This window comes from Caloenas nicobarica, chromosome 6 (assembly GCF_036013445.1).
Source record: "Caloenas nicobarica isolate bCalNic1 chromosome 6, bCalNic1.hap1, whole genome shotgun sequence".
Lineage (NCBI taxonomy): Eukaryota > Metazoa > Chordata > Aves > Columbiformes > Columbidae > Caloenas > Caloenas nicobarica.
In genome coordinates this window covers 3,693,140-3,715,834 of record NC_088250.1, presented here as the reverse complement: position 1 = coordinate 3,715,834, position 22,695 = coordinate 3,693,140, and the positions used below count along the sequence as shown (strand labels likewise).

The 22,695-nt window shown below is 42.4% G+C and overlaps 1 protein-coding gene across 9 annotated transcripts in view; it reads left to right on the top strand.

Annotated features, from left to right (window-relative positions):
- PIKFYVE (phosphoinositide kinase, FYVE-type zinc finger containing) overlaps nucleotides 1-22,695 on the top strand; it is a 63,721-nt gene that overhangs the window by 2,559 nt on the left and 38,467 nt on the right. For 7 of the 9 annotated variants that reach the window (XR_010606369.1, XM_065637315.1, XM_065637312.1 and 4 more), the window contains exons 2-10: nucleotides 1,227-1,408; nucleotides 2,911-3,090; nucleotides 9,238-9,356; nucleotides 11,725-11,896; nucleotides 12,628-12,835; nucleotides 14,611-14,700; nucleotides 17,917-18,055; nucleotides 20,103-20,260; nucleotides 21,035-21,146. Coding sequence is in view for 8 of the 9 variants with exons in the window: in XM_065637315.1 (XP_065493387.1) it covers nucleotides 1,237-1,408; nucleotides 2,911-3,090; nucleotides 9,238-9,356; nucleotides 11,725-11,896; nucleotides 12,628-12,835; nucleotides 14,611-14,700; nucleotides 17,917-18,055; nucleotides 20,103-20,260; nucleotides 21,035-21,146 (1,350 nt within the window). In the remaining variant the exon portion in view is untranslated. Of the gene's footprint in view, nucleotides 1-1,060; nucleotides 1,111-1,226; nucleotides 1,409-2,910; nucleotides 3,091-8,365; nucleotides 8,448-9,237; nucleotides 9,357-11,724; nucleotides 11,897-12,627; nucleotides 12,836-14,610; nucleotides 14,701-17,916; nucleotides 18,056-20,102; nucleotides 20,261-21,034; nucleotides 21,147-22,695 lie in introns of those variants that run through there. The other 2 variants (XM_065637309.1, XM_065637314.1) reach the window with 2 other exon arrangements.

The window sequence follows — 22,695 nt, the reverse complement described above, 5'->3', positions numbered from 1 at the left end:
TTTGAAGAAAATGTTCTAGTCAGCAAAATATGCCTGTAGATTGTAGGAAGCAGTTGTGGAAACTCGTATTTCATGAAGGAGCATGTATGAGCTGCTGAGCAGGAAGTAGACTCTTGTAAGGTTTTATCCTTGACATGTCAAGAATATGTCAAAGTCAGCTATCACTCATAGATTCCATCAGCTCCCAGTGTTCCTGCTCTGTCAAACGTTTCACTAAGTCTTGCTTAAACAAAGATGGAGGTAGTAAGCACCTTAGCCTCGCAGGCTAGGAGTGCAGGCTTAGTGGGGTGGAGTGGGAAAAATCAGATGTGTATTGACGTTAAAGAATATGGGCCGCGAGAAAGTATGATTCTTGGTTGTGTGAAGGCTTTGGTACACAGCAAGTAGGCTTAACAAGTCTGGCTTCCCCTAATAGAGACTGTGGTGTGGTTTTCGTTTGTGTTGGGGTTTTTCGTTTGTGTGTGTTGGTTGGTTGGTTGTGGGTTTTTTTGTTTTTGTTAGTTTTGGTTTGGGGTTTGTATGTGTGTGTGTGTTGGGTTTTGTTTGTTTGTTTTTCCTTAATGTAAGCACTCTCAAAAACAAGGAGGTTTGGAGGTGTTAGATATGACAACAAATAAGCCACAGTTTGGGTTGCTTGCCTGGTAACTTGCACAAGGCCCTGTATTGTAGCGTGGAGGGGAAGGCAGTGTGCCACCAAACTTAATCTTTCAGTCCTGCTTTTGTTTGCAGTTGGTTCTATTTCTCGTTCTGAAGTTAACCTGGCCAGACAACGAGTATGTCTTGTGCTTGCTCAGGTGTTTCTGCCTTCAGTTTTCTTGTTACAAGGACTGCGGAAGTCCATTGACAACTCTCCTCTTGAGCTGAAGTTCACTTCTTTGTGATCTGCATGCGGAGTCCCCATTTGAAAACTTCAAGTTCCCATAAAACAGCAACCAGAGTGTGTTGTCAGGCGGCGTAGTTGCTGTTCACTTGCTTTTGTTGCTCGGAATGTTTAATTTGGGGCTCTGAACTGCTCTCTGCAGAGATGCTGGTCTCTTGCTGGTGACAAGGCAGGGGACATGGGCTCCAAACTCTGGCACCGTTGACCTGTGCTAACAGCAGATGTCTGGGGTAGGTGGGGTGAATGTCCGCCCTCTAGCATCTAATGAGACACTTTCTCTTCAGTTGACTGGAGATGTTCTGTTTCACCTCCCTGTGTGTAATGCACGTTGCCGAACTCTTTCCAGGGCACCTGAAATGGCTGCAGATGACAAACGGTCTCCGACGCTGGACTCCGCCAGTGATCTACCTCATTCTCCTAGTAGTCCGTCTCATCTCACCCACTTCAAACCCCTGACTCCTGACCAAGATGACCCTCCTTTTAAATCAGCTTACAGCTCTTTTGTAAATCTCTTCCGTTTCAGCAAAGGTAAGCGCTTGAGGGACCGTGTGTGTGGATTGTGTGTGCTGTCTGTTTTATTGATGCCCTCTGCTACCACATGAACTTGTAAAAACACCTCTGGATATAAGAGCATAATGCCAGGTGGCTGGGCAAATGGATGGTGAGTCAGTTCTTTTGTGGGAAATATTGCATCTTGCTTTTGGGTGACATAGTAGAGCTTTGCTGCGGGAGAAGATAGCCATCATCTTGCAGCTAGAAACCTGTGGCTGCCTGTGAAGGTCAGAGACAAGCCAGTTAGCAGATAATATGGTATAGCTTCTTAGCTGGGCGTCTGGATTTCTGTTTGTATGAAGTTTTGGGGGTTAAAAGCAGGAGTAACCCTCTGCCAGCCTATGTGAGCAAAATGTGTGCCTGTCCTTTCAGTGCAAGTTCTTACTCCAGACTTCCTTCACTCCTCACCTTCCTGTGCATCTTGTACCTTCAGCTGGGTGGCAGCTGAGCTGCAATAAAGCTGTGTTTACAGAAAATCCACCTTTAATTTGCATGGCTTAGGTGTTGCCCATCAAGAGGTCTGAAATGTCGTGCAAGTTTTGTATATTAAAAACTACTACTTGATTTTGGCCTTTGTGCCATGCGTATCATGAAACACATTTTCAGTAGGCAGGCTCTTAAAGAACTATATGAGTTTTTCTCTTTTGTTTCAAAGAAATATACTGTGAAGAATGGTGAATGAATGCACCTTGATTTTGTACAAAACTTTTTGCTGGAGATGGCAAACTGGTCAGCTGCTTTTGTTTAGTCTTTTCGTTATCCAGCTCTGCTAAGCAATGTTTGGGCTAGGGAAAAAGGGTCTAGATAGCTTTTTGCATAAGTAAACAGATCTGTTCAGACTCTTATGCAGAATTAAAAATAATTACTTGGTATGACTGCGATTAGTTTGCATAGTAGAATATTGCTTGTCATTATTCATTTATTGAAAGTAATGTAAAATGTGGTCAATATTTGCTTCACTTGTTTGTCTCTGACAAATGTAGCTGGAGTCAGCAAAGTGTTGTGTTGAAAGAATGGAAAAACAACCTTGAAACGGCACATGAAATGGGCACGTTCCTGGAATCAGTGAGAACCTGTCTGTACTTGATCCTCTGATGGAAAAGAGTGGTTTATTAAAGGCTGTGGTAACTTCAATGTGACCTCAGCACTGGCTTCTAACATAACTGAAAAACTCTTTTCAGGGCAGAAGCTGATAATGTAGCAAGATTAATTCACGCTTGCCAGTTTGGTTTTTTAGACACTTTTCACATTAGGGATATTTCTGAAAAAGCCTGAGCCTTGACAGACAAATTCTACATACGGGCCTGTTTCCTTATTTTGTACGGTATTTTTCAGACTAAAAATTATTGTCTTTTGTTATGTATAATCATGACCCAAATGCTCTATTTATGAGAGTTTCTTACTGTTAGTTTTGCATGCACTACTGGTTTTCTTTATCATGTCTGAACAGTTGGTTTCTTGCTTTTTGTCAACTCCAGATGACGGCAGGCTTTCATCCCCAGCAGAGCGAGCAGAGGCAGGACAGAATGATCCACAAGTGTTGAGTGGTGGCTGGTCCAGTCCTCAGCATCCCACCAGGGCTCAGTCTCTGAGGTCACCGATTCCTTACAAAAAACAACTGACTGGCGAGCTACAAAGAAGATCTTCTGCAGCCTTGGGTAATTTCAGCTCTTTGTGCTACAAGGGAATGTTGTACTAGCCAGTCTGGGAGGCTTCAGAGTGAGGCAGAAAGAGGTGAACAAAGGTTTGTTGACTGTCCAGCTTGATAGCAGAATTTGGTATCAAGCTACACTGCTTCTGTTAGTGAGGTTGCATTTTAACCTCAGAAACATGTTTTCTCCACCCTTCCTAGTGTTCCAGCAAGACATGGTTGTTGGGGCTCTACTGTTTCAATTGCAGAACAGTCTGAAGCAAAAGAGGCTGCCAAAACAGATCCAATGTCTTAAAGTCACTTGAACCTTGATCCTGAAAATTTCTGCTTTGTCTTGAGAGACTTCAGTTTCTTAACAGCCACATGCAAACTATAACTTTAGAGCTCAGTCTGAATGGGGTTGATGTTTGTGTCTTCAAGGGAGTTATAAATGCAGGTTTTTGTTTGTATGTGTTTTGAGAAGCATTTAATAGGAACTTGTGTCTAAACCTTTTTCATTCCTAACCTTGGAACTATTGCCAGATGCAATACTGAATCTCTTTAGCTAGAATGGGAATTGAATGTGATTTCAAATGTGCAACTGTGTAATGGCTTTATGAAGATCCGGAAGAACTAGTAAGTAGATTGCAGGGGTCACTCTTGATCTGCCCAGTTACTGTTGGCTGTTTGTGACCGCCTTGAGCAAAATGCTCAGTTGGGTAAAAATCCTGTGCAAGATGGTATTTGCAAGAGTATGATACCTAGTGCAAACAAATCAGATCTTAAACGTTGTTAATGTGTATGGGATTTTTAGAAAGATGTCTAGTCTTGGTAACTAGGCAAAAGTCTGGTGCAGATAACTAGTATTTTCATTTCTGTCATTTGCATTCTGTCATAGCTGAGCACATTCATCATCTTCCTCCTTGCCCTCTAGTACTGTTTGTGCTATTCAGTTGTACCTGTCACAATAAACTAATTAAGGTGTGGGGTTTTTGTGTTTTGTTTTGGTTTTTTAAGGCTTTCTCTCAAATGCCCAAAGTACAACAGTGTGCTCTTGCCTGATTTGCCAATTTATTTTACTTCATTCTTAGTTACCTCCTGTAAATCACTTGGAATTTATCTGGGGATTACAGGTTAGAAACCTTTAGGTGAGGTGGGTTGTTTGGTACTCAGAAGGCAGAAATAATCCTGCTCTTTGACTTCACTGGGAATAGGCAGCCAGGGAAATGAGACTTAGTCTACGGTCCGGGGGAGGAACTCTTGCTACATTATTCCAGCTCCTTTTCAGGACTTCCATTCATGTCCCTGGGTTTGGATGAAAGTACGCTTAGGAAAATGTGAGGGTGAATCAGCCTGGAAGGAAGTTAGACCAAACAGGAATTGCTGAATTGCTGGTTTTTGGAAGAGATTTCCGTGTACTGGGTTGGTGGGGAGGTTTCATGGGAGTTTTTCAAGTCATCTCACTGTATTTAAAGAGGGGAAAAGTACTTGCATCTTCCCTCTCCAAAAATCGAGCATTGTTTTTCCAAGCAAACTTTAGAAAATTAGTTTTCATGCCTTCTCTTGTCGTAAAAGTTGCTGAATAATCAGGTCTTTGAGGATTTCTGAACATTGAGCAGAGGAGAATTTTACTTCTGCCATTGCAGCTGATGCTGGGCTGCACAAATAATCTTAGAAATTATTCTCATATCTAAAGAATGAAAAGGATGAAAATAAGTTATGTGATTTACATAAACACGTGGATTGGTAGGTCAGTTCACCCACTCAGTTCAGTGACATGTCTAATACGGTTGAGTCTTCTTGCAGCCTTGGATCTGTAGGACTGTAAATGTCTCTCTAGGCTTGGCAATTACTCAGATACTTCATAATATTGATAAATGTAGGCAGGAAAATGCTTTAAGTCCTTCACAAAGGCCTGTGTAGCCTACTTGAGTTTAAATAACATGCCAAACTCAAGCAAACTGAAAGGAATAAATAAATAAAAGGCTGCTGGTACTTCTAAATAGTGATGGAATGAAATTGTGCCTGAAGATGCTGACTCCCATAGCTTGTCTGTCCATTAGCTTGCACTGTCTGCAGAGCAGATATTCTCACTGCTCAGGGACCATGCTGGTTGACAACTGCAAATGCAGAACAACATGGAGGGATGGCGGCTTTTGTAGGAAACTCTCTACTGTCAAAGTATGTAGGATTTCAGTTGTGTGCTTCCCTTCAGGACTGCTTACGTGAAAATGTTATAATAGCACCCTACTGGCTTTTGTGAAAATAGGAGAAGCTCCTGGATGCGTGGCTGACATCAGAGATACTTTGTGGGTTGTACGGCTGGAGAACCAGTGCTGAGACTCTGCAGCCTTGTTCCGGGGTGATCTGCTGCATCTTTACATGCTGAAGAGCTGGTGTCACTTGTACAGAGACCGCGGGCCCTGCCAGTTGTATGGGACTGCACGAGCCTGCCTGTGCTGTCAGCCCTGTGCTTTCAAGGAGCTGGGTTGAACCAAAATAGTCTCGTACTGAGATAGCGTCACAGCTGACAAATCCGGTTTAAGGAGAACTAGAAGTGCTGGCCAATTGGAGATGGAGCATTGCGAGTAAAAGCACTTCTAGCTTATTACCCTGTCATGCAGGATAATGCTGTTAATGCGAGACAATTGCAGCAGGCTGGCAGTAATAGGGAACGGCAAAGGAGCTTAGGAGGAGGAAGGAAAGGCCAACGATCATATGAGGGGGGGACAAAGGCTTGGGGAAAGTGCGTGGTCGTTACTGGGAATCATAAAGGACGTCTTATTACCAGGCAGCATCTTTTCTACTGAAAAAGGTTGTGGAAAATGAAAATGCACGTTGTAAAATGAAGTTAAAGAGAGCTTTCATACTTCTCATGTCAGTACTTTGTGTAGCAGTGACTTGAGGAAGATGTGATGTTTGAACTGTGATAGTGAACTTTAATATGAAATGAAATGCTTTGGCAGTGAGTACCTAGAAAGCAATCCATGTTGACTTGTATAAGCAAAACTGTGGTATCCCTGGTGGGAGTATCTGTTTATTGTTGATACTCTGTACCTCTTTTGTTAGTCTATGGTCAACTCTCTTTCTGTAAACTGAAACTAGTAGTAAAGTTGCAAAAAAGTAGTTCTTGTTATGTTTTTGACTTGTCATTCACTGTAAAATCTATGCTAAAATACGTAGGGTCGTAAAAGAAACCCTAGGAAAATATATTTCAATGATTCAGTAACTGAGGATGCAGATGAATTGCATGACTTACTGAGCAAATCTTTCTGTGGCCTGAACTCAGAAGAGTGTACTGAGCAGGTAGTTGTAGCTGGAATGGTAATGCAGGTTCCTTCCCAGTGATCACAGTTCAGATGGGGGGAGTAGGAAAAAGAGGAGAAAAACATACATTAATAGTATTGCAGAGGATGTATAGGTTTTGCCAAGCATCAGCAGCCATGAATACATATAGGAAGGATGAGGGTTGATGTGTTATGCTGGAGGGCTGAGATGCAGCTGGCTTTTGTTTGTTAAATGCAAAATGGTGTAAAGTGAAAAATGACTGTCTTGTATGAGCATTTGGCTAGGGACGAAGACTAAACGGATGAAGATATTGTAGAGCTGTGAACTGAGGAAGTTTAAGGACTATATATCAAAACCATGAGGAAGCTTGTCCAGAGAGGTGGTGGATGCCCCATCCCTGGAGACATCCCAGGCCAGGCTGGACAGGGCTCTGAGCAACCTGAGCTGGTGCAGATGTCCCTGCTCATGGCAGGGGTGGCACTGGGGGAGCTGGGAAGGGCCCTTCCCGCCTGAACTAATCTGTGATTCTATGTTTCCTATGGTCGTTTTTGCGCTGGCTGGACAATGACAAGCAAAAGTTTGTGGAGCTGATCCAGTTTTCATAACAGATTAAATAACACTTAAATCAAGTTTAATTTTATTTTAAAAACCTAATTTCTTATGTGTAATTTTAATCTTGGCTGGTGGGGTGCGTGAGGTTTTGTGGTTTTTTTCCTTCTGTTTTGTTTTTCTTCCAGTAGCATATACTGAATTTGCTGCTTCAGAAGCACTAAAAAAGGTTACCATTACTTGGGATCATATCAAAAGAATAAATGAAATCTCTTCAGAAGGGCCACTGATGGCTTGGGATGATGGTGTCAGCAAAGCAAGAAAAGTACTCTGATAGTTTCCGTGTTTGTGGAAGGGAACATGAATTTTGCAGATTTAATGGTGAAATAAGGAAATACAGTTAAAATGTTGAAAAACATATACACTTGTTAATTGCGCATGCATTAACTGAGAAAATGGCTGTGGTATTTATAGTGATGGAATTTGAATCAGAAGTAAGAGTTAACCTAAGGTTGCTACATGAGAATTCTTTTATAAGGATAGTGTGTTAGACACAGTGTGTCCTGGACTGCAGGAATAACTTCTTGCATTCTTGCTATACAGTGTGTTTTCCTCCAGAAAGGGAGAAACCATGTGATTGAGAAGAAAAAGAGCCAACTGAATTTTAATCCGATAATCAGTCAGCTTCTCTAATATAAACAGGCTAGCCCTGTGCTCCCGCTGCTGATGGCGTGCTTTTTTAAATGGAGGTTACATCCTTCTGACACTGTTTTATGTAACACAGAAAAGGGCATTTAACTAACAAGAGAGCCAGTGTGGAGTTACTGGGGCATTTCCTCAGTGCTGTGTATGTTCATACTTTTGGAGTCACTTGCCTGATGGGATTTATAGCTAATTAGGCAGGAAGGACTACAGTAATTTTGTGAATTGGAAGCAACATTCCTGGAAAGAAGATACTCTTGAATTAAAAAGTTACAGCAGGAAAGTCCAGGAAGTAAATGCAGCGTAGGTCTTGTGACAGAAGTGAGGAGGAGCCAAAGGCTTCTATGGTATTATCAGTGTTTTCTTGAAATTTTAAAGTTCCTTTAATCGCCCTAAATACTCAATTTGTTACTGTCCAAAAGTATATTTGTTTGGTTTTTTGGGGTTTTTTGGTTTTTTTTAACTAAATTCCAAGTGGCTAGCCACAAAACTGGCTTTAAGCACCCTAGAATCTCTTTAAAATCATCTCTTGTTGTGGATTCTTTGCTGTGCATGGGTCATTAAGCAGCTATATGTGGGCTGATTAACTAAAAATATCCATTAAGAACATGAAGAGGAGGCATGGAATCCCCCAGTTTTAATGACATATACTGTAAGGGTTTTGATCTGCGCACAAAGGAGCGGCCTCGTCGTTACTGCACGGAAACAGTTAATGCGGTTGTGCTGGTGCTGCCAGTCCCGCTGACATCAGTGGGAGCTGAAGCAGTAAACAGAACAGCCATGACTGTGCGTCCTGTGCTGGGGGATCGCAATAAAATGCTGGTCAGATGGAGAGCAGCGAAGCTGGTAAGGAACTTTAAGCTGTAGAAAAGTGACTCTGAAGATGTTTAAGTGTTTGGGTAGATACAGTGCTGCGTTGGCAGATCTTTCTGGAGAGAAGGATCCTGTTTGTACCTTGTACAGCAATGTTTCAAAGTAATTAGCATTTTATAGGAATGAAATTAGCTGCAGTATCTTTTTATTCAGGAGTCTCTTTGCTATAGGTAATCAAGAGTGACTGTACAAGTTCTGAACAACTTGGCTTTTTTCTTAGAAAATAACAAAACAAAAAAACCCTCAAAACCATGAACTTCTGGATGCATTTTATTCTGAGTTACTGTTTTTAATAGAAACTAAGCAATTGAGATTTGCTGTAGTCATTTATAAATAATTTCAGGTTAAGGTATTGACTTATTCCAATACTAGGGTGAGTGTGACTATTTTTGCAATTCTTTTCAAGTATTAGTATCCTAGAGGGCATTCTGAAATGAGACTTCAGTGCTTTCTAAAAAGCTATTACAGGGTTCAGATAGTAGGTTGAAAATCACTTCTTTAAAAGATGTTTTCATTCTCAGAAAACTTAAATCGGTTCTTGTAAACACAGAGGATGGTATTTAAAATGTCAATCAGAGCAAGTGGTCTGCTGTCAGAAACTCCTGCTGAGGGAGGAGAGTGCAAGGGCAAGAAATTATACACGCTGTAACTTCATAAAGTGCAAACATATGTGAACATTTCTCCCTCCGATGGGGTTTTGTGTTGCGACGTGAATGTTGATGCATCATGGAAGAAATGAATATTACTCTCCCTTCCCTTCCAGACAATCGAAGGAAAGTAGAACCACCTCTTGGAGGTCATGATCCTCGAACAGCAGTTCAGTTGAGAAGCCTCAGCACCGTTTTAAAGCGCCTCAAAGAAATCATGGAGGGGAAGAGCCAGGTACTACTTCTGAGGGATTTGTAGGCTAAACTATCTAAAACCTGAACTGTTACTGGGTTTCTTGGAGCTTCATTTTTACATACATCATGGAGATATTTTCAGATGCTTGAAGGATGAGCAAATAAACTCAAAACTCACTATGTGAATGTAGGGGAAACAATACAAGCGGATGCTGACTTCTGACTTGTCAAACATCTGTCATGTTGTGGGAGTGAAGCATTGCAGCTGTTCAGCTTCTTGAACTTGGACCAGATGCTCTCATTTTAGACTCCTTCCTACTTCTGTATTACCTGATTTTTTTTTTTTTTTTTTTTTAATTTTTCCCTTCAAGGCTGAGCATGAGCAGGTGAAACACATTGGCTGTCACAAATAGTAGTGAGAATTCTGAAGATGAATTAAATTTGCTACTTAGTGTGGTAATGATCAGTCAGCAATATTTGCTTGAAAGGCTTGTCCTGTTAATCAGTTTTAATTTGTCTGGATAAGGGTCTAGTGGTTGCTACTAACTTGCTGATTTCAGCTCCCTCTGCTGCGTTGGACCATGCCTTTAAGGGCAGGAGCTAGTTGAGAGAAGAAGCCGCAACTATTTATAAGTGATGCCATAAATAGCTCTGTCTGGGAGCAAGACATGGACAAGCCAAAGTGTGCTTAATTAAGCTCAGTGAAGAGGAAAAAGGCTTTTGGGTTGGTAGCTTTTGCAGGTAGACTTTGAGTAAACTCAGCTTCCAGTGCCTTTCTGCTTGTAAGAGTAACTTTGCTTTGGTAGAAAGGGTGATATTTTTGAGGGTGAACCAAAAGCCTTTCATTGCAGTAAGCGGGGCATTGAGTGTGGCCCCTACTAATATTTCAGTTTGTGGCACCTTCTGAAGGCCCTGGAGATTTTCAGCAGTCTGTTGAGGCTATTGGAGAAGTGCTCACACACACAGAATGCAGCAGTAAACGAACATGTCTAGATCTTTCTCTGAAAGCGGTGTGTTAATTGCCAGCGTGCTGACTTGCGGAACAGCCACTCTCTCAATGGCAGAACCAGAGGCTTGGCTTGTCTTGCAGAGCCACAGCAAGGACTGTAAATCGTCATCCCCTGCAGCTTTGCAGCAGTTCCTTGGCAAAGCTCCTCACTGCATCTTTCCAAGCTTAGTGTTCACTGAAAAATTTCTAGGCTCTCTTGAACACTAGACTGCCTCAAGCAGTCTTTGACCTCATTCTGTATGAGTTTTCTTGCAGGAGGACAGCATAAAATTGTTGTCTTTTTGATCATAGCTGTTTTGGTGTGAAAATTGGGCTAGCAGCTATGTCGAACTTCACTTTGTAAACATCCAAAAATAAACTCCAATTCAAGGTATGCTTTTTTGGTTATGTGAAAAGCAGAGTATGGTTCACCTTTCTTCTCTGTGGTTACTCTCTTCTCAGGTTGTTTTGAGAAAATTCTTGCAGCGCTTTCTTTTCCTAAGAAAAATGCAGAGTATTCAGTCCCCCTGAAAAGGCGTAATGAACACTGAACACTGGCAAACAGTGTTTCATGGTCAGAGTTGTCTTGTGACCACTAGCAGTTGTCTCCATCTGTGGTAATTGTAGGTGATGTGCTCAGAATCATAATTGAGAGATTTTTCTTGCTCTGTTTATAGCTGCAACACCAAAAGGAAGTTTTAACTACTTGTTTTCAAGTCTTAAAAACAGACAAAAATTCCTGTGGCTGCACCCATGCTGTAAACCAGTAAATATCATTATCTGCCGAATGTATATTCCACAGCTGTCTTCACGTAGCAGTTAACCTAGAGTTTTGAAACAACATCAATCTGGGACACAGGCTTTTACAACTGCTTACTGAGGTTTTGAACAGTTTGGTCATATAACAAAACTTTTTACATGTACCGGTAATCCTTTCAAAGTACATCCCAGTGTTAGCTGTTGAAATGATCTTCCTGCACTGATAAATCCCGATAACTTGATTTGCCCCTGGATAACAGCTTCAACTAACGTGTGGTGTGTGTATTTTTAAAAAAACTGTGCTAGTTGAGGGCCTGTCATTTGCTCAGGGCAAATGAGAGGGAAGAGCGAACAGTACTTCATATGTTTGTTTCTTCTTGGCCTTTATCTACAGCTCATGGTAGTTTTATCTGCTTTGCTTCCATCTTGTATGAAGAATGCAAAGGCTTACTAGATTTATTCTCGCAGCTAGAAACTCACTCAGCCTTCTGGCTCCTTATAAAACCATATGAAAAATCCTTTCTGTGCATGTGTGTACTTATACACAAGAGCGTGCACCCACACACATATATGTGCATGATCTACAAAGCAATTGTGAGTCTAAACATGCTTTTTCATTTACAAAAGGAAGGTTTTTTTTCTCTGCTGCCTTCCCTTGTAGGACAGTGACTTGAAGCAGTACTGGATGCCTGACAGCCAGTGCAAAGAGTGCTACGACTGCAGTGAGAAATTCACCACCTTCCGGCGGAGGCACCACTGTCGACTTTGTGGGCAGATCTTCTGTAGTCGCTGCTGCAATCAGGAAATCCCTGGAAAATTCATGGGCTACACAGGTAGGGTTTATCTATTGAGATGCAGAACATTTTCTGTGTGCTCAGCTCTGTTTGCACTACTGCATTTTAGATTCTGGCATCTGATAGAGAATGCTGAACAGCTCTCTAGTGGGCTTAGAAATAAGCAAAAAAGAATCACAGGACCTAATTCTGTCAATTTCTTCATGCACGATGATAGATTATGCCATGCTGCTTATTTTCACCAACACTGTGTCCATGATGACAAAACAAATATGGCCACTACTTAACAAAGATGTTCACTGCAAAATGTGTGCTCCGGTGAAACCTGCTCTTAGTAATGGTAGTTTTAGAATGTAATGAGCTGCTTGTTCTAATTGAGGGTCAGGGAATTTCTTTCAAATACCAGTTACCAAACTCTAGACATCTCCTGATGGAGGTAATGTTTTCCAGACACCAGCTGGTACATCGTATCTGTCTGGCTACTGTTGTACCATGATTTCAGTGTGCACATGTGCGCGCTCTCTCTCTCCCCGCCCTCACAGCCTGTCTCTCTTTCTGATCATGTGTTATGCATCATTACACTTGGAGAAATCCCCCGAGTGTATAATTATCTGGGGTTTTGCTCTTTAAGGGAATATGAGAACTAAACGTGTAAAGAGGTTTTGAAACAGGAAATCCTTCTTTTCCCACTGCGACACACCTCTGATCCTGCAGGAACAGAGCGCTATTTGTTCCTGTTCACTTACACTTTCTGGTTCCCCTTTCCATAGGGGATCTCCGAGCCTGCACTTACTGCCGCAAAATAGCCTTAAGCTACGCGCACTCCACAGACAGTAACTCCATTGGAGAAGACTTAAATGCTCTGTCGGATTCTGCATGTTCTGTGTCAGTGCTGGACCCTGGTGAGCCACGCACACCGGTCGGGAGCCGGAAAGCCAGCCGCAACATCTTTCTGGAGGAGGATCTAACCTGGCAAAGGTAAAGCGAATGGCTTCATGCTGAGCTCCAGGATCTTAACTGTGTTTTCAAGCTAGTGCTTTCCATCCAGGAAACTTAGAAGTGTGTCTTCTGTAAAAAGAATCTAATCCTGTGCTTGCTTCTAATGTTCTTCAAGTTGAAATGTGGAAACTTTTCTAGTGGAGTTTCATATTATTTGCAGTTCTTCCTTCAACCTATTGAATCAGTGATTCTATACCAGTGACAGAGCAGGCTTTTAGCTTCAAAGTTTAGAAAGACAGAACCAAAAGACATTGCTTCTAACCACCAGTGTGTTGAGACAAGTCAATGTAACACTGATGCTTTACCTGTCAGGTTTTGGATTGGGCAAGAGAATGTAAGAGATGCTGTCTGTATAAGTAAGAGAGAAATGGTGGAATTAACCACCTGTTTCAGCTGAAATGGGGTTGAAAGGACAGCTGTAGAGGTTCTCTGGTCTCTTTTCAAAGTATATTTCTTCTTATTGCTCTTGAATGAGGGGATCTTTATTTTTGGAAGATGAATAAAAGAACACTGTACTACTTATCAAGTGGTATGCAGGTTAATTTCTGAGGACCTCAATTTAATTTAAGGTAGGGGGAGGAAGAAGTAATCAGATACGTGTGTGTGTGTTTGTGCTCGTTTTCCTAAAACAGAAGAACAGGCAGGCGTGAAACTACTGAGGAGGTCTTGAGTCGGAGCCTGTCTTTAATGAGGGGTAGTGTTAGTGATGTGCCTCTCCCAGCAGATCTCTTCTAGTGGTTCTGACAGGATTAAAAGAAAAAACTCAAAACCGTCCATCTTCAGAAAATGCCCTGACTCTTGCTTTGCATATTGCTTTTCAGAGCGTGGTACTCCTATATGGAAGCAATTAAATAATCAGCTTTAGGCCTAAATAAATGAAAGTACTTCTGGTTTAACGTCATGGTCAGCTAAAGCAGTAATGTTGCAATGCTTGGGATAAATATTACAAAATTTTGAACTAGGGAATAAGTATGTGTGCTTGGAATGCTTCTCTTCAGGCCTGTGAAATATAGAAGGTATCATTAGTTCTGTCTTCTAATGTGTTATTAGTATCTTTATTACAGAAATTCAACAGCTTGGAGACATAACATGTAAAGAAAGGATTTGTATCTTTATTTTGGGCAGCTTGTAGCACTTGAGAAAAGTACTGCCCATTCTTGGAAGTCTGATAACTCTGTCTATACTGGAAGACTTAAATCTTGTTGGGAGTCACTGAGTAAACATGGGCTGCTTTTGTTTGTGAGAGGGAGAAGGACTGAGATTAGGTAGTTTATGGTTGCTTTAGGAGAATTAATATTTTCTTCAGTGCTTGTTGCTCTTAAAATGTAAAACTTTGCAGTGGGCTACAGTGTGCTTTTTTTTTTTTTAATAATACTTGGATTGCAAAGATGATGTGTTGGGGAGATGGGGACAATGCCTCTACCTCCAAAGCATGGAATAGCAGCCTGTAAAAAAGGAGAATGTGTAAGAAAGGGATAAAGGGGAAGAGGGCAGGAAGGCAGGATGATAGGGGAAGTGGGAAGAGGCTGTATTGTCCAGCACTTGGGTCTGAAGGGAGAAGACTTGAGCACTGTCCTCCAGATATCATTGGCCTATAGGTGGGGAATGATTTCCCTATTCCCTCATTGATTCAACAATCGTGAGTGTGATGAGAGGTAACATTATAATTAACTGTATTTTAATTCTAGCTGTTCTGCCACTGCTGCATGGGGCAAACCTCTCAAACATCTGTAACATGCTACTTTTCCTTGCAGTTTGATTCACCCAGACTCCTCAACTACCACGTTGTCTGCACGCCTTGGGTCTGTCCAGGAGGATGCAGGGAAGTCACCAGCTAGGAACAGGTGAACTGATCATATCTAAGTATTTTCTGTTCTGGTTGCACTCCTAGCACATTCTTCACTGCAAAGCCTGTATTTTGGTGCTTATTTTTACTGAGCATGCTGTTTCATGTCCAAAATGGGACACCGCATTACCCATATGTAATGGTAAGGAAAGACCATCTATGTACATATTCTTATTAATAAATGTACTGCTTTTGAGGAACCTGCTGAGTCAGTCAAACAGAGGTGGTGGTATAGAGGACAGAAAGGGAAAGAAGTGGCTAAGAAAGGTAGAGTTCTGAGGAAGCTGAAGAAAAGGGAGTAACAGAGCCGTGGTAATGAGAGGCAAAGACTGAGGTCATGGAGGAGCAGGGGTGTAGTTTTTGCTTGTTTTGTGGAGTCTTTCCCACCTCCTCCCTCTATCTGTTCCCTGTGCTCTTCCATTAAGTATAATCTTGTTTAAGTTACCAGGCTTCCTTAGGCTAAAATCCCATCATAGGTCTTTATGCAAGAGTATTAAAATGAACTTGGAAATGTTCATGAGAGCTTTAGTATAAAATGTGAATGCTTGAGCTTAATCCCACTCAGTAGGCTAGTATTAGAAGAACAAGTAATTTCCACTTCACGGTGCTTCTGCTGTGGTTCTGGTTACATATCTGCATTATGGTTAAATTGAGGAAATAAAGGTGAGGCAAGGATCTGAGGAACAGAGCAAAGATAATCCAAATTTCAATGTTGGAGTCAGGAGATATTCAGAAGATTCTTTGCATTGGTGTTACAGGAATGCAGAGTGTTTAGTGGTTTGGAGGCATTTGGCAGGACCGGTGGTGACTGGGGAACTCAGCTGAGAAGGATGCTGGATGTGGCTTTCAGGGAACAGACTCCTCACCTGTGTGATGGGGTGGTTAGGAGGAGATGCACACAGACTGTACAGCTGAGAACCAAAGATCTTGCCTAGGGGGAGTAAAATACTGGTGAATAAACTAGTACCAAAAATCAATTCTGGGCAAACGTGGCAAGGAGTCCAGTTAAAAGTTCAATGCTAAATAACTGCAGTGACGTCAAGAAATGTCTGAAACCTTGAGGATGCTGCTCTGCTTCCCGTTTGAATTGATGATGTCTATTTTAAAAGGCCTTTGCTGTTTGCTCACACGTGCAGTAGTCAGAGGGTTCTAAGCTGGATCTGGCAGGCCCAAGCTGCTCATTCAGGTTAAAATTGAACTCTCTGGCTATTCGCGGCCTCACCATCATACTTACCTGTCTAGACTCACATTTGAGAAGTAATGATAAAGTATAGCCTATTGCTGTCAAAATTCTGAACCTGCAGAAACAAAGCTATTGGCTTTGGGCTAAGCAATACTGGTGTTTAGGTCTTCTCAAAGCAGCCGGAGCTGTTCCTTTGAGGCAAGCTTGACCATGCCTCTTTCTAGCTGAGATGAAGCAAAAAAGGTGCAGGTTGAGTGCAGAAGTTACTTAGTATTATTTGTTTTCCCTGTGGGTGGGGCATATGTGGTGGTTTTTTCCTCAGACTGGTTATTTATGGGGAAAAAAATGGCACAACAGTCCAGTATTGCAAGCAGAGGGATTTGAACTTCTCCTTTGCAGGTCCCCCTAAAGGACAGGGATTTTCATTGCAAAATCTCCCCCTCTGATTTTAGAAAAGATAAATGAAGTTCCAGGTGTAACTGGTGATGATAAAGACACAGATATGAAATCTGACTGCTCAACTCTTGCTTAATGCCCTTTTATGCAAATTAAAAACACCTACTGCTTACAGATAGGTGGCTCAATTGAAGTAGCTGTTGTGCAACAACTGGGAGGAGTGTTTAATGACGGGCTTTCATGTCTGCCTTATCTTCCACATGAGAATGATTTTTGTTAAGCTGCATAACTGCTGGTTCTAACTTTAACTTGAGATCATCTGAACAGTAGAAGACTGGCAGAGTTTTAGTTTGCATTGAGTGCCTGACCATGGCAGAAAGTTTTTGCTTATCGCCCCTAGATGTATGTGGATGTAGTGCCAACATAGTTTCCTTTGTTTCTGCATAAATGACTAAAAAGGACCTAACTAAAACCCTTTACCAGCCCAGTGTTCCCCCTTAAGAGATAGAGGAGGAATCAGCAGTGATTTTGAGACTGTCGTACCTTCAGTGCCCACGTCCTTGCAGTACAAAAGCTGAAATAGAGTAGCGTTGCTGTTTCATGTCTGGGCTCCGCCACAACATCCACTGGGAATTCTTGGGAATAATTAAAGTATCTGTTAGCCAGTTAGCAAGCTCTGTGAAGTTATCTGAGTTTCGTTCCAAGGACTAGAGGCAGGCAACATTTCCCATTGCTGAGACTGCTGCAAGCCTCTTGAGTCAGTTCAGCATTGGCATTTTGAGCTTCCTTGTTGCTGTGTGCAGAAGCATTTTCCATCCTCACTCCTTGGAGCACTGTTAACATGAATAGTTTACACTATGTCCTTTTTGCTGCTGCGTGAGAAGTTGCACTCTGGTTATTCAGAGGCTTTGTCTCGTTGTGGGATATTGGAGCAGAGGGTATCTGGAAACTTGTGTTTGCATTTGTAGCTTTGCAATGATTATTGCAAAACGGCGTGTGTCTGCTGCAGTACATAACCAAGATTTCCTAACAGCTGGGCTGAGATCAGGTGGATGCTCCATATCGCAGTACAAGGAAGATCGTCAGCTGGAGTGACCCCCAGCTTCAGCAGACAGTGTAGCTACCCTTGGGAACAGGTGCTCAAAAGTCCGGACTCTGCAGGCGGTCAGCTGTGTATTCCAGAGAGCTGAGGAGAGGGAATTTTGAATGGTTCAAGGAGGTGGGGAAATGTCAGTGCCCTGTTACAGGGATCCTGGTGCTGGCCGCCCTTGCTGTCATCTGTTTTGCCTCCAAACTGTTGGAGCTTCTAATTACCCAGAATCCAATCCACAGACATATTAATTTCTGTGCCTAAACTTAGTTCTAACTGCTTCCTACAAAGAGTTTTACAAAAGTCTGTGTTTAAATTAGACGTTCCAAAGCAATACACTTGCTTCCTAGGGATCCTTTCTTCTGCTTTGACAGGGGAGGGAGCATTAAGTGTTAAGTCTGTACTGAGGAGAATGAACAACGTCACAGGTTTAAGTTCATTTTTAGCATGCTACAAGATCAATGCCTGCTCTGGTGAGGTGTTCATATGATCATATGTTCATATGATGAACACTTATACTTCAGTTCTTCTCTCTTCTACTACAGGTCAGCCAGCATTACTAACCTGTCACTGGACCGCTCAGGTTCACCAATGGTCCCTGCCTATGAGACATCCGTCAGCCCCCAGGCCAGCCGCACGCATATGAAGGCAGAGACCAGTGAGGATGAGCGCAAAATCCTTCTGGTACCTTTCAGACTTGTGTTTGTCCTGTTCTGTGAAGGCAATGAAGTTTACCTTTCTTGAGTCATGCAGCAGGAGTATCTTGCTGCCTTTAAAGGCTCTTGTCTGAGCACTCTTACCTGGACCCTTCCTCCAGGTGCTGCAGGGATGGGGAATATTGATGCTGCTTTGGAAAATTCTGTGTTCCTGAAACAAATCATAGTTTCATGTGGTGTTCCCATAAAGGTGTTTACAGTTTCATTCTTGGGAAGTGTGTTACGCATTGTGGAGTTGGTGCACGTGGCTTCTTGTGGGCTAAACCCTGCAATGGTTGCAGCTGTAATGCAATGACCTGAATCTGTATTTCTCCAAGTTCAGATTTGCCCTTTCATAGGCCACATAATCGGAAACTTTAAATGGCTGCCTCAAAATGGTTACGCTATGATGAATGAATTTAAGCTGTTACAGCTTATTGGCCCCTCCCCTTGTTTGCAGAATAAATATAACATTTTGTAGAAGGTTGTAGTGACGTACTTGTTCGAAGAAAAGCCAATGTGCCACAGTGTTCTGTGTAATCCTATTATCCCTCCCTGACAGAAGCAGTGTTGTAGGTGGCAATTACTAGACAATGTTCAGCAGAAAACAGTGGTTTATTTCTTTGAGGGTGAGGAAGTGTTTCCAACAAATAGGGCAAAGAAGATAAGGAGAAGGGAAGAGAGTGTTTTTCACACATTAAAAGGTTCAAGATTGCCAATTTAAAATCAGGAAGACTAATTTCTGTGCCAGGTATTTTCCTGCTGTCAGCAAAATGCATACAAGTATTCCTGAGGGTGCAGAAACACTCTAGTTCCTGCTCGGTTGCACAACTCCTTCCAGCGTGCTCTGTAAATGGATAACCACGTGAGGGAGAAACATTAAGGCACGTCTTTACACCGCCTTGCCCAGTGTGTGTATGTTACTGCAGGAAAAATGATATTTTAAATGCTATGAACACAACTTGGACCAATTTGATCAAGTCCCAGTGCACTTCAGCTTCATGTGGTTTAATTTTTGTCTATTTCCTTCCCTGGGGAAAAAGAGGGTTTGTAGCATTGCTTCTGTTCAGGTAAGAGCAGAAGATGCATTGTCAATTAATGTAGGATTTTTTGTGAATTCCCACTGTTTGTTTAATGCACTTTGCATGTGGAGCTGACTCTATATCAGGAGTTAAAGTTTAATGTGTTCCATTCAGAAGATTAAGGAACTTTGCTCATGAAATAAAAGGTAGGGGAGGATGTATGTACAGTGAAGTAAGTAAGCACATACTTCTGTGAACTAGAGGTCAAAATCCTTTAGTTGAAAGGATTTGCTGTTTTCTGCCAGTTTGTCCAATTTACTGAATTCACCGTGTAAACTAAGGGTAAACTACAAGGCAGTTGAACTGTGGAATCGCCAGTGGCATCAAATCTTGTGATCCTGTGACGTGTTCTGTTACTGATCCATTTGACTCTATACCTGTTATGGAAGGGAAGCTGCTGACATTGGTTTTAGGATAATTCCCAGGACAGCCAGTGCTGGAAATAAAAGCAGAAAGCTGGTCCAGTTACAGAAGTGGAGCAAAACTCTTGGATCTCAGGGCACCCTTGGGAAGTGTGGTAATGTGAGTCTGGCAGTTCACTGGAAAGCTGAAGCCAGTTAAAATTTAAATAAAGCACTTTTTTTTTTTCCCCCCCTCCTTTTTTTTCTTCTTCAACAAAAATTGAATGAGTGAGGCATTTGAGGCAGTGAGCTGCAGTGCTTCTTCTTCACCCCTTGGGATGCTCTGTTCTCTCTCAAAATAAACCCAGATCTGAGGGTACCCACTTTTTTCCTCCTTATTCTCAACTTTATATGAAAGGAAGGATATAAGGAGCTGGTCTTGTGTCTGCTGTCTCTGTTTACATCTTTGCATAGGTTGTGCAGAACGGCTTAGATTTTATGCCTGTTTGTGGAGAGCTCTTGATCTAGAAGCTGATCTGAGGGCACAGGTTGATGCCCTTAAAACCAGTGCTAAGGTCAGACTACTCAGTAACTTGCACATCTCCCTGTCCAGGATTCGGTCCAGCTGAAAGATTTGTGGAAGAAAATCTGCCACCACAACAGTGGGATGGAGTTTCAAGACCATCGCTACTGGCTGCGGACACATCCCAACTGCATTGTGGGAAAAGAGCTGGTCAACTGGCTCATCAGAAATGGGCACATAACCACAAGGTAACCCTGAGGCTTTAGGACAGCAGGTGTCGTCTTTCTCTGTGACAGGAGGTTGTGAATTTTAGCTGATATAGGATACCTTAGATGGCAGACTCCTTTGCAGGGAGATGAGAAAGAAGGAAAATTCAGATCTCTACTGGCAGGGTTCTGACTCCATGCGGCCCAAAACAACAGGGCACAGGAGGTGTCTGCTTTGGGAAGCAGCTTTTGGGACAAGTATCACTCAAAACAGCTGGAAAATAGTGAGTGTATTACAAAGACTATCCAAAAATGTTCACTGATGCTCTGAAGTGCAAGTCTGCCCCTGTAATTGGATATCACTAATAGTGTTTGTTAGCTAAATTTTTGGTGGGCTGTCAGGCTATTAACCTTGTGAGTATAAAGGATCTGGTGTATTTATGTGAGAGGGTGATAAAACTGATAGGGTTCTTTAGTGCAGAGCAGCAGTCCTCATTCAGCAGAGGTGCTCACTATGTATAACTCAAGCTAACAATATTGGAGGAGCACATACAATATGTCTCCATTGTCTGTTGGACACCTCAAGTGAGTGTTCAGAGTCCTGGCAGTCTCTGTCTCTTCATCTAGCTCCATGCTTGAACCAGTACACTCTGCTGCCTCTCCACAATATTTTAAATAGTGTCTGGTTAAACATGGCAATGGGATATTGTTGAGTCAAATAGTGTGTAGCAAGCGACTCTTTGTAGCATGCTTGTACCATAAACCATGTGTGTTTAGAACTAGACTTAGAAAACGTCTCTGTTCTTATACCTCCAGGGTCCAAGCTATTGCAATAGGACAAGCGCTGGTTGATGGACGCTGGCTAGAATGTGTCAGTCATCATGATCAGCTCTTCAGAGATGAGTATGCTCTCTACAGACCATTACAGGTAAAAGGACTAGGAAAGCTATGGTACTTACTGAGTTTGGCTGCTCACTAGAATCTTTTCTAATCCTGTTCTCAGCAGCCATTATATGTTTTCTAAATCAGCTCTTTTGTACAGAGAATTGGAGTCCTTAATGCTCTAAAGTCTGAGGAAGCTGTGTTTTCCCAGAAAGCTTTGGGGTGTCCTCTGTGGAGGATGGGTTGTTGCATGTAGTGCTGCCTAAAGTGGAGGAAAGGGTCTCTTATCTAGGCCAGTACCTCTCATGGTGGACATCTTCCACAGAGGCCCTGGCGTGGCACAGTCTGTGCTTGTGGTAGCTGTGCTATCATGTGCAGAATCTGAGACACAATGGTGGTATTCTACTTCTATTTCAAAACTCCTTATTTAAAAACTTCCAAAGAATGGATATTTTAGATATACAGTATGGGATCTTCTCCTATGTTGTATTGGTCACCACCTTCTGATCTCCAGTGATGGCAGTAAGAAAGAATTCAGTACCTTAGCTACGTGGTGTGAGACTGGGAGGTGTTCTTCGTCATACCTCCCAAATAGGACTGGCTAGCTGAGCGGGAGGCAGGGGGCCAGTGACCAGAGGTGCTACCCTACTGCGTTTCATTGCAATTAAACTTGCTGAGGGGTAAGAGCAGTCACTGGCCTGAGTGACTGGATTGTTTTTTTAACTTGAAGAAGATATCTCTGTAGCCTCTCCTACCTGAAAGCATTCAGTTGAGAGTCTTCTGTGTTTTGCAGCTTCTCACAATAAGAATGGCTCAGCTGTCCCGTGGACCTCAGTCAGAAAGCTTGTAGCCATTAGCATCTTGTCTTCTTCATGCATTTCATCTCTTGGCCACAATCACATGGTCTTCCATTGAGATTGGTCTGGGCTTTATCTGGCATCTCAGCTAGTTAACTGCACTGCCTGTTAGCTAGTAAAAGCTTGCCCTTAACTAGCAAGTGCTTGTGGATCCCTGTTTGTAACTATTTGTAAGGGGCTTATGTTATGCAAGGTTTAAAGCCAATTTTTGTTCTCATCAGCTGAAAGCACTGTCTGATGTCACTGCTCCTGAACAAGAGTCAGGAGAAACAGTGTTGTTGACTCAGTTGCTTGCTGTACTCACTGTAGCCGAAGGAACGATAGTGAGAACTTCCTCTTGAGGAGACTGGAGGCATTGGGATGACTGATGGAAATTGCTTAGATGCTCTCCAGGTTCTCTGGCACTCTAGGCAGGCTTTGTTTTGACGCAGTAGCCCCAGCTAGAGCCTGACTTGTGAGTGAAACTCTTAGAGCTGCTTGGGTCAGTCACAGAATTGCTCCAGTGACTTAGAATTAGCCTCCACCAAAAGCTGCATGTATATGGTGGTTTCTGGGCAAAGGATATGGTCATCACCCCCCTCAGCTGGGGATGAGAAGCATTCAAAACTGCTTAGCTGGATGAGGTGACAGAAAATGTGCAGTAGAATAAACTTGTCCTTTCGTGCCACTCGGTCACAACTTGTGTGGAGGTGGGGAGGACACAGAGACTAAGCACATGGGAAGTATAAAGAAATACTT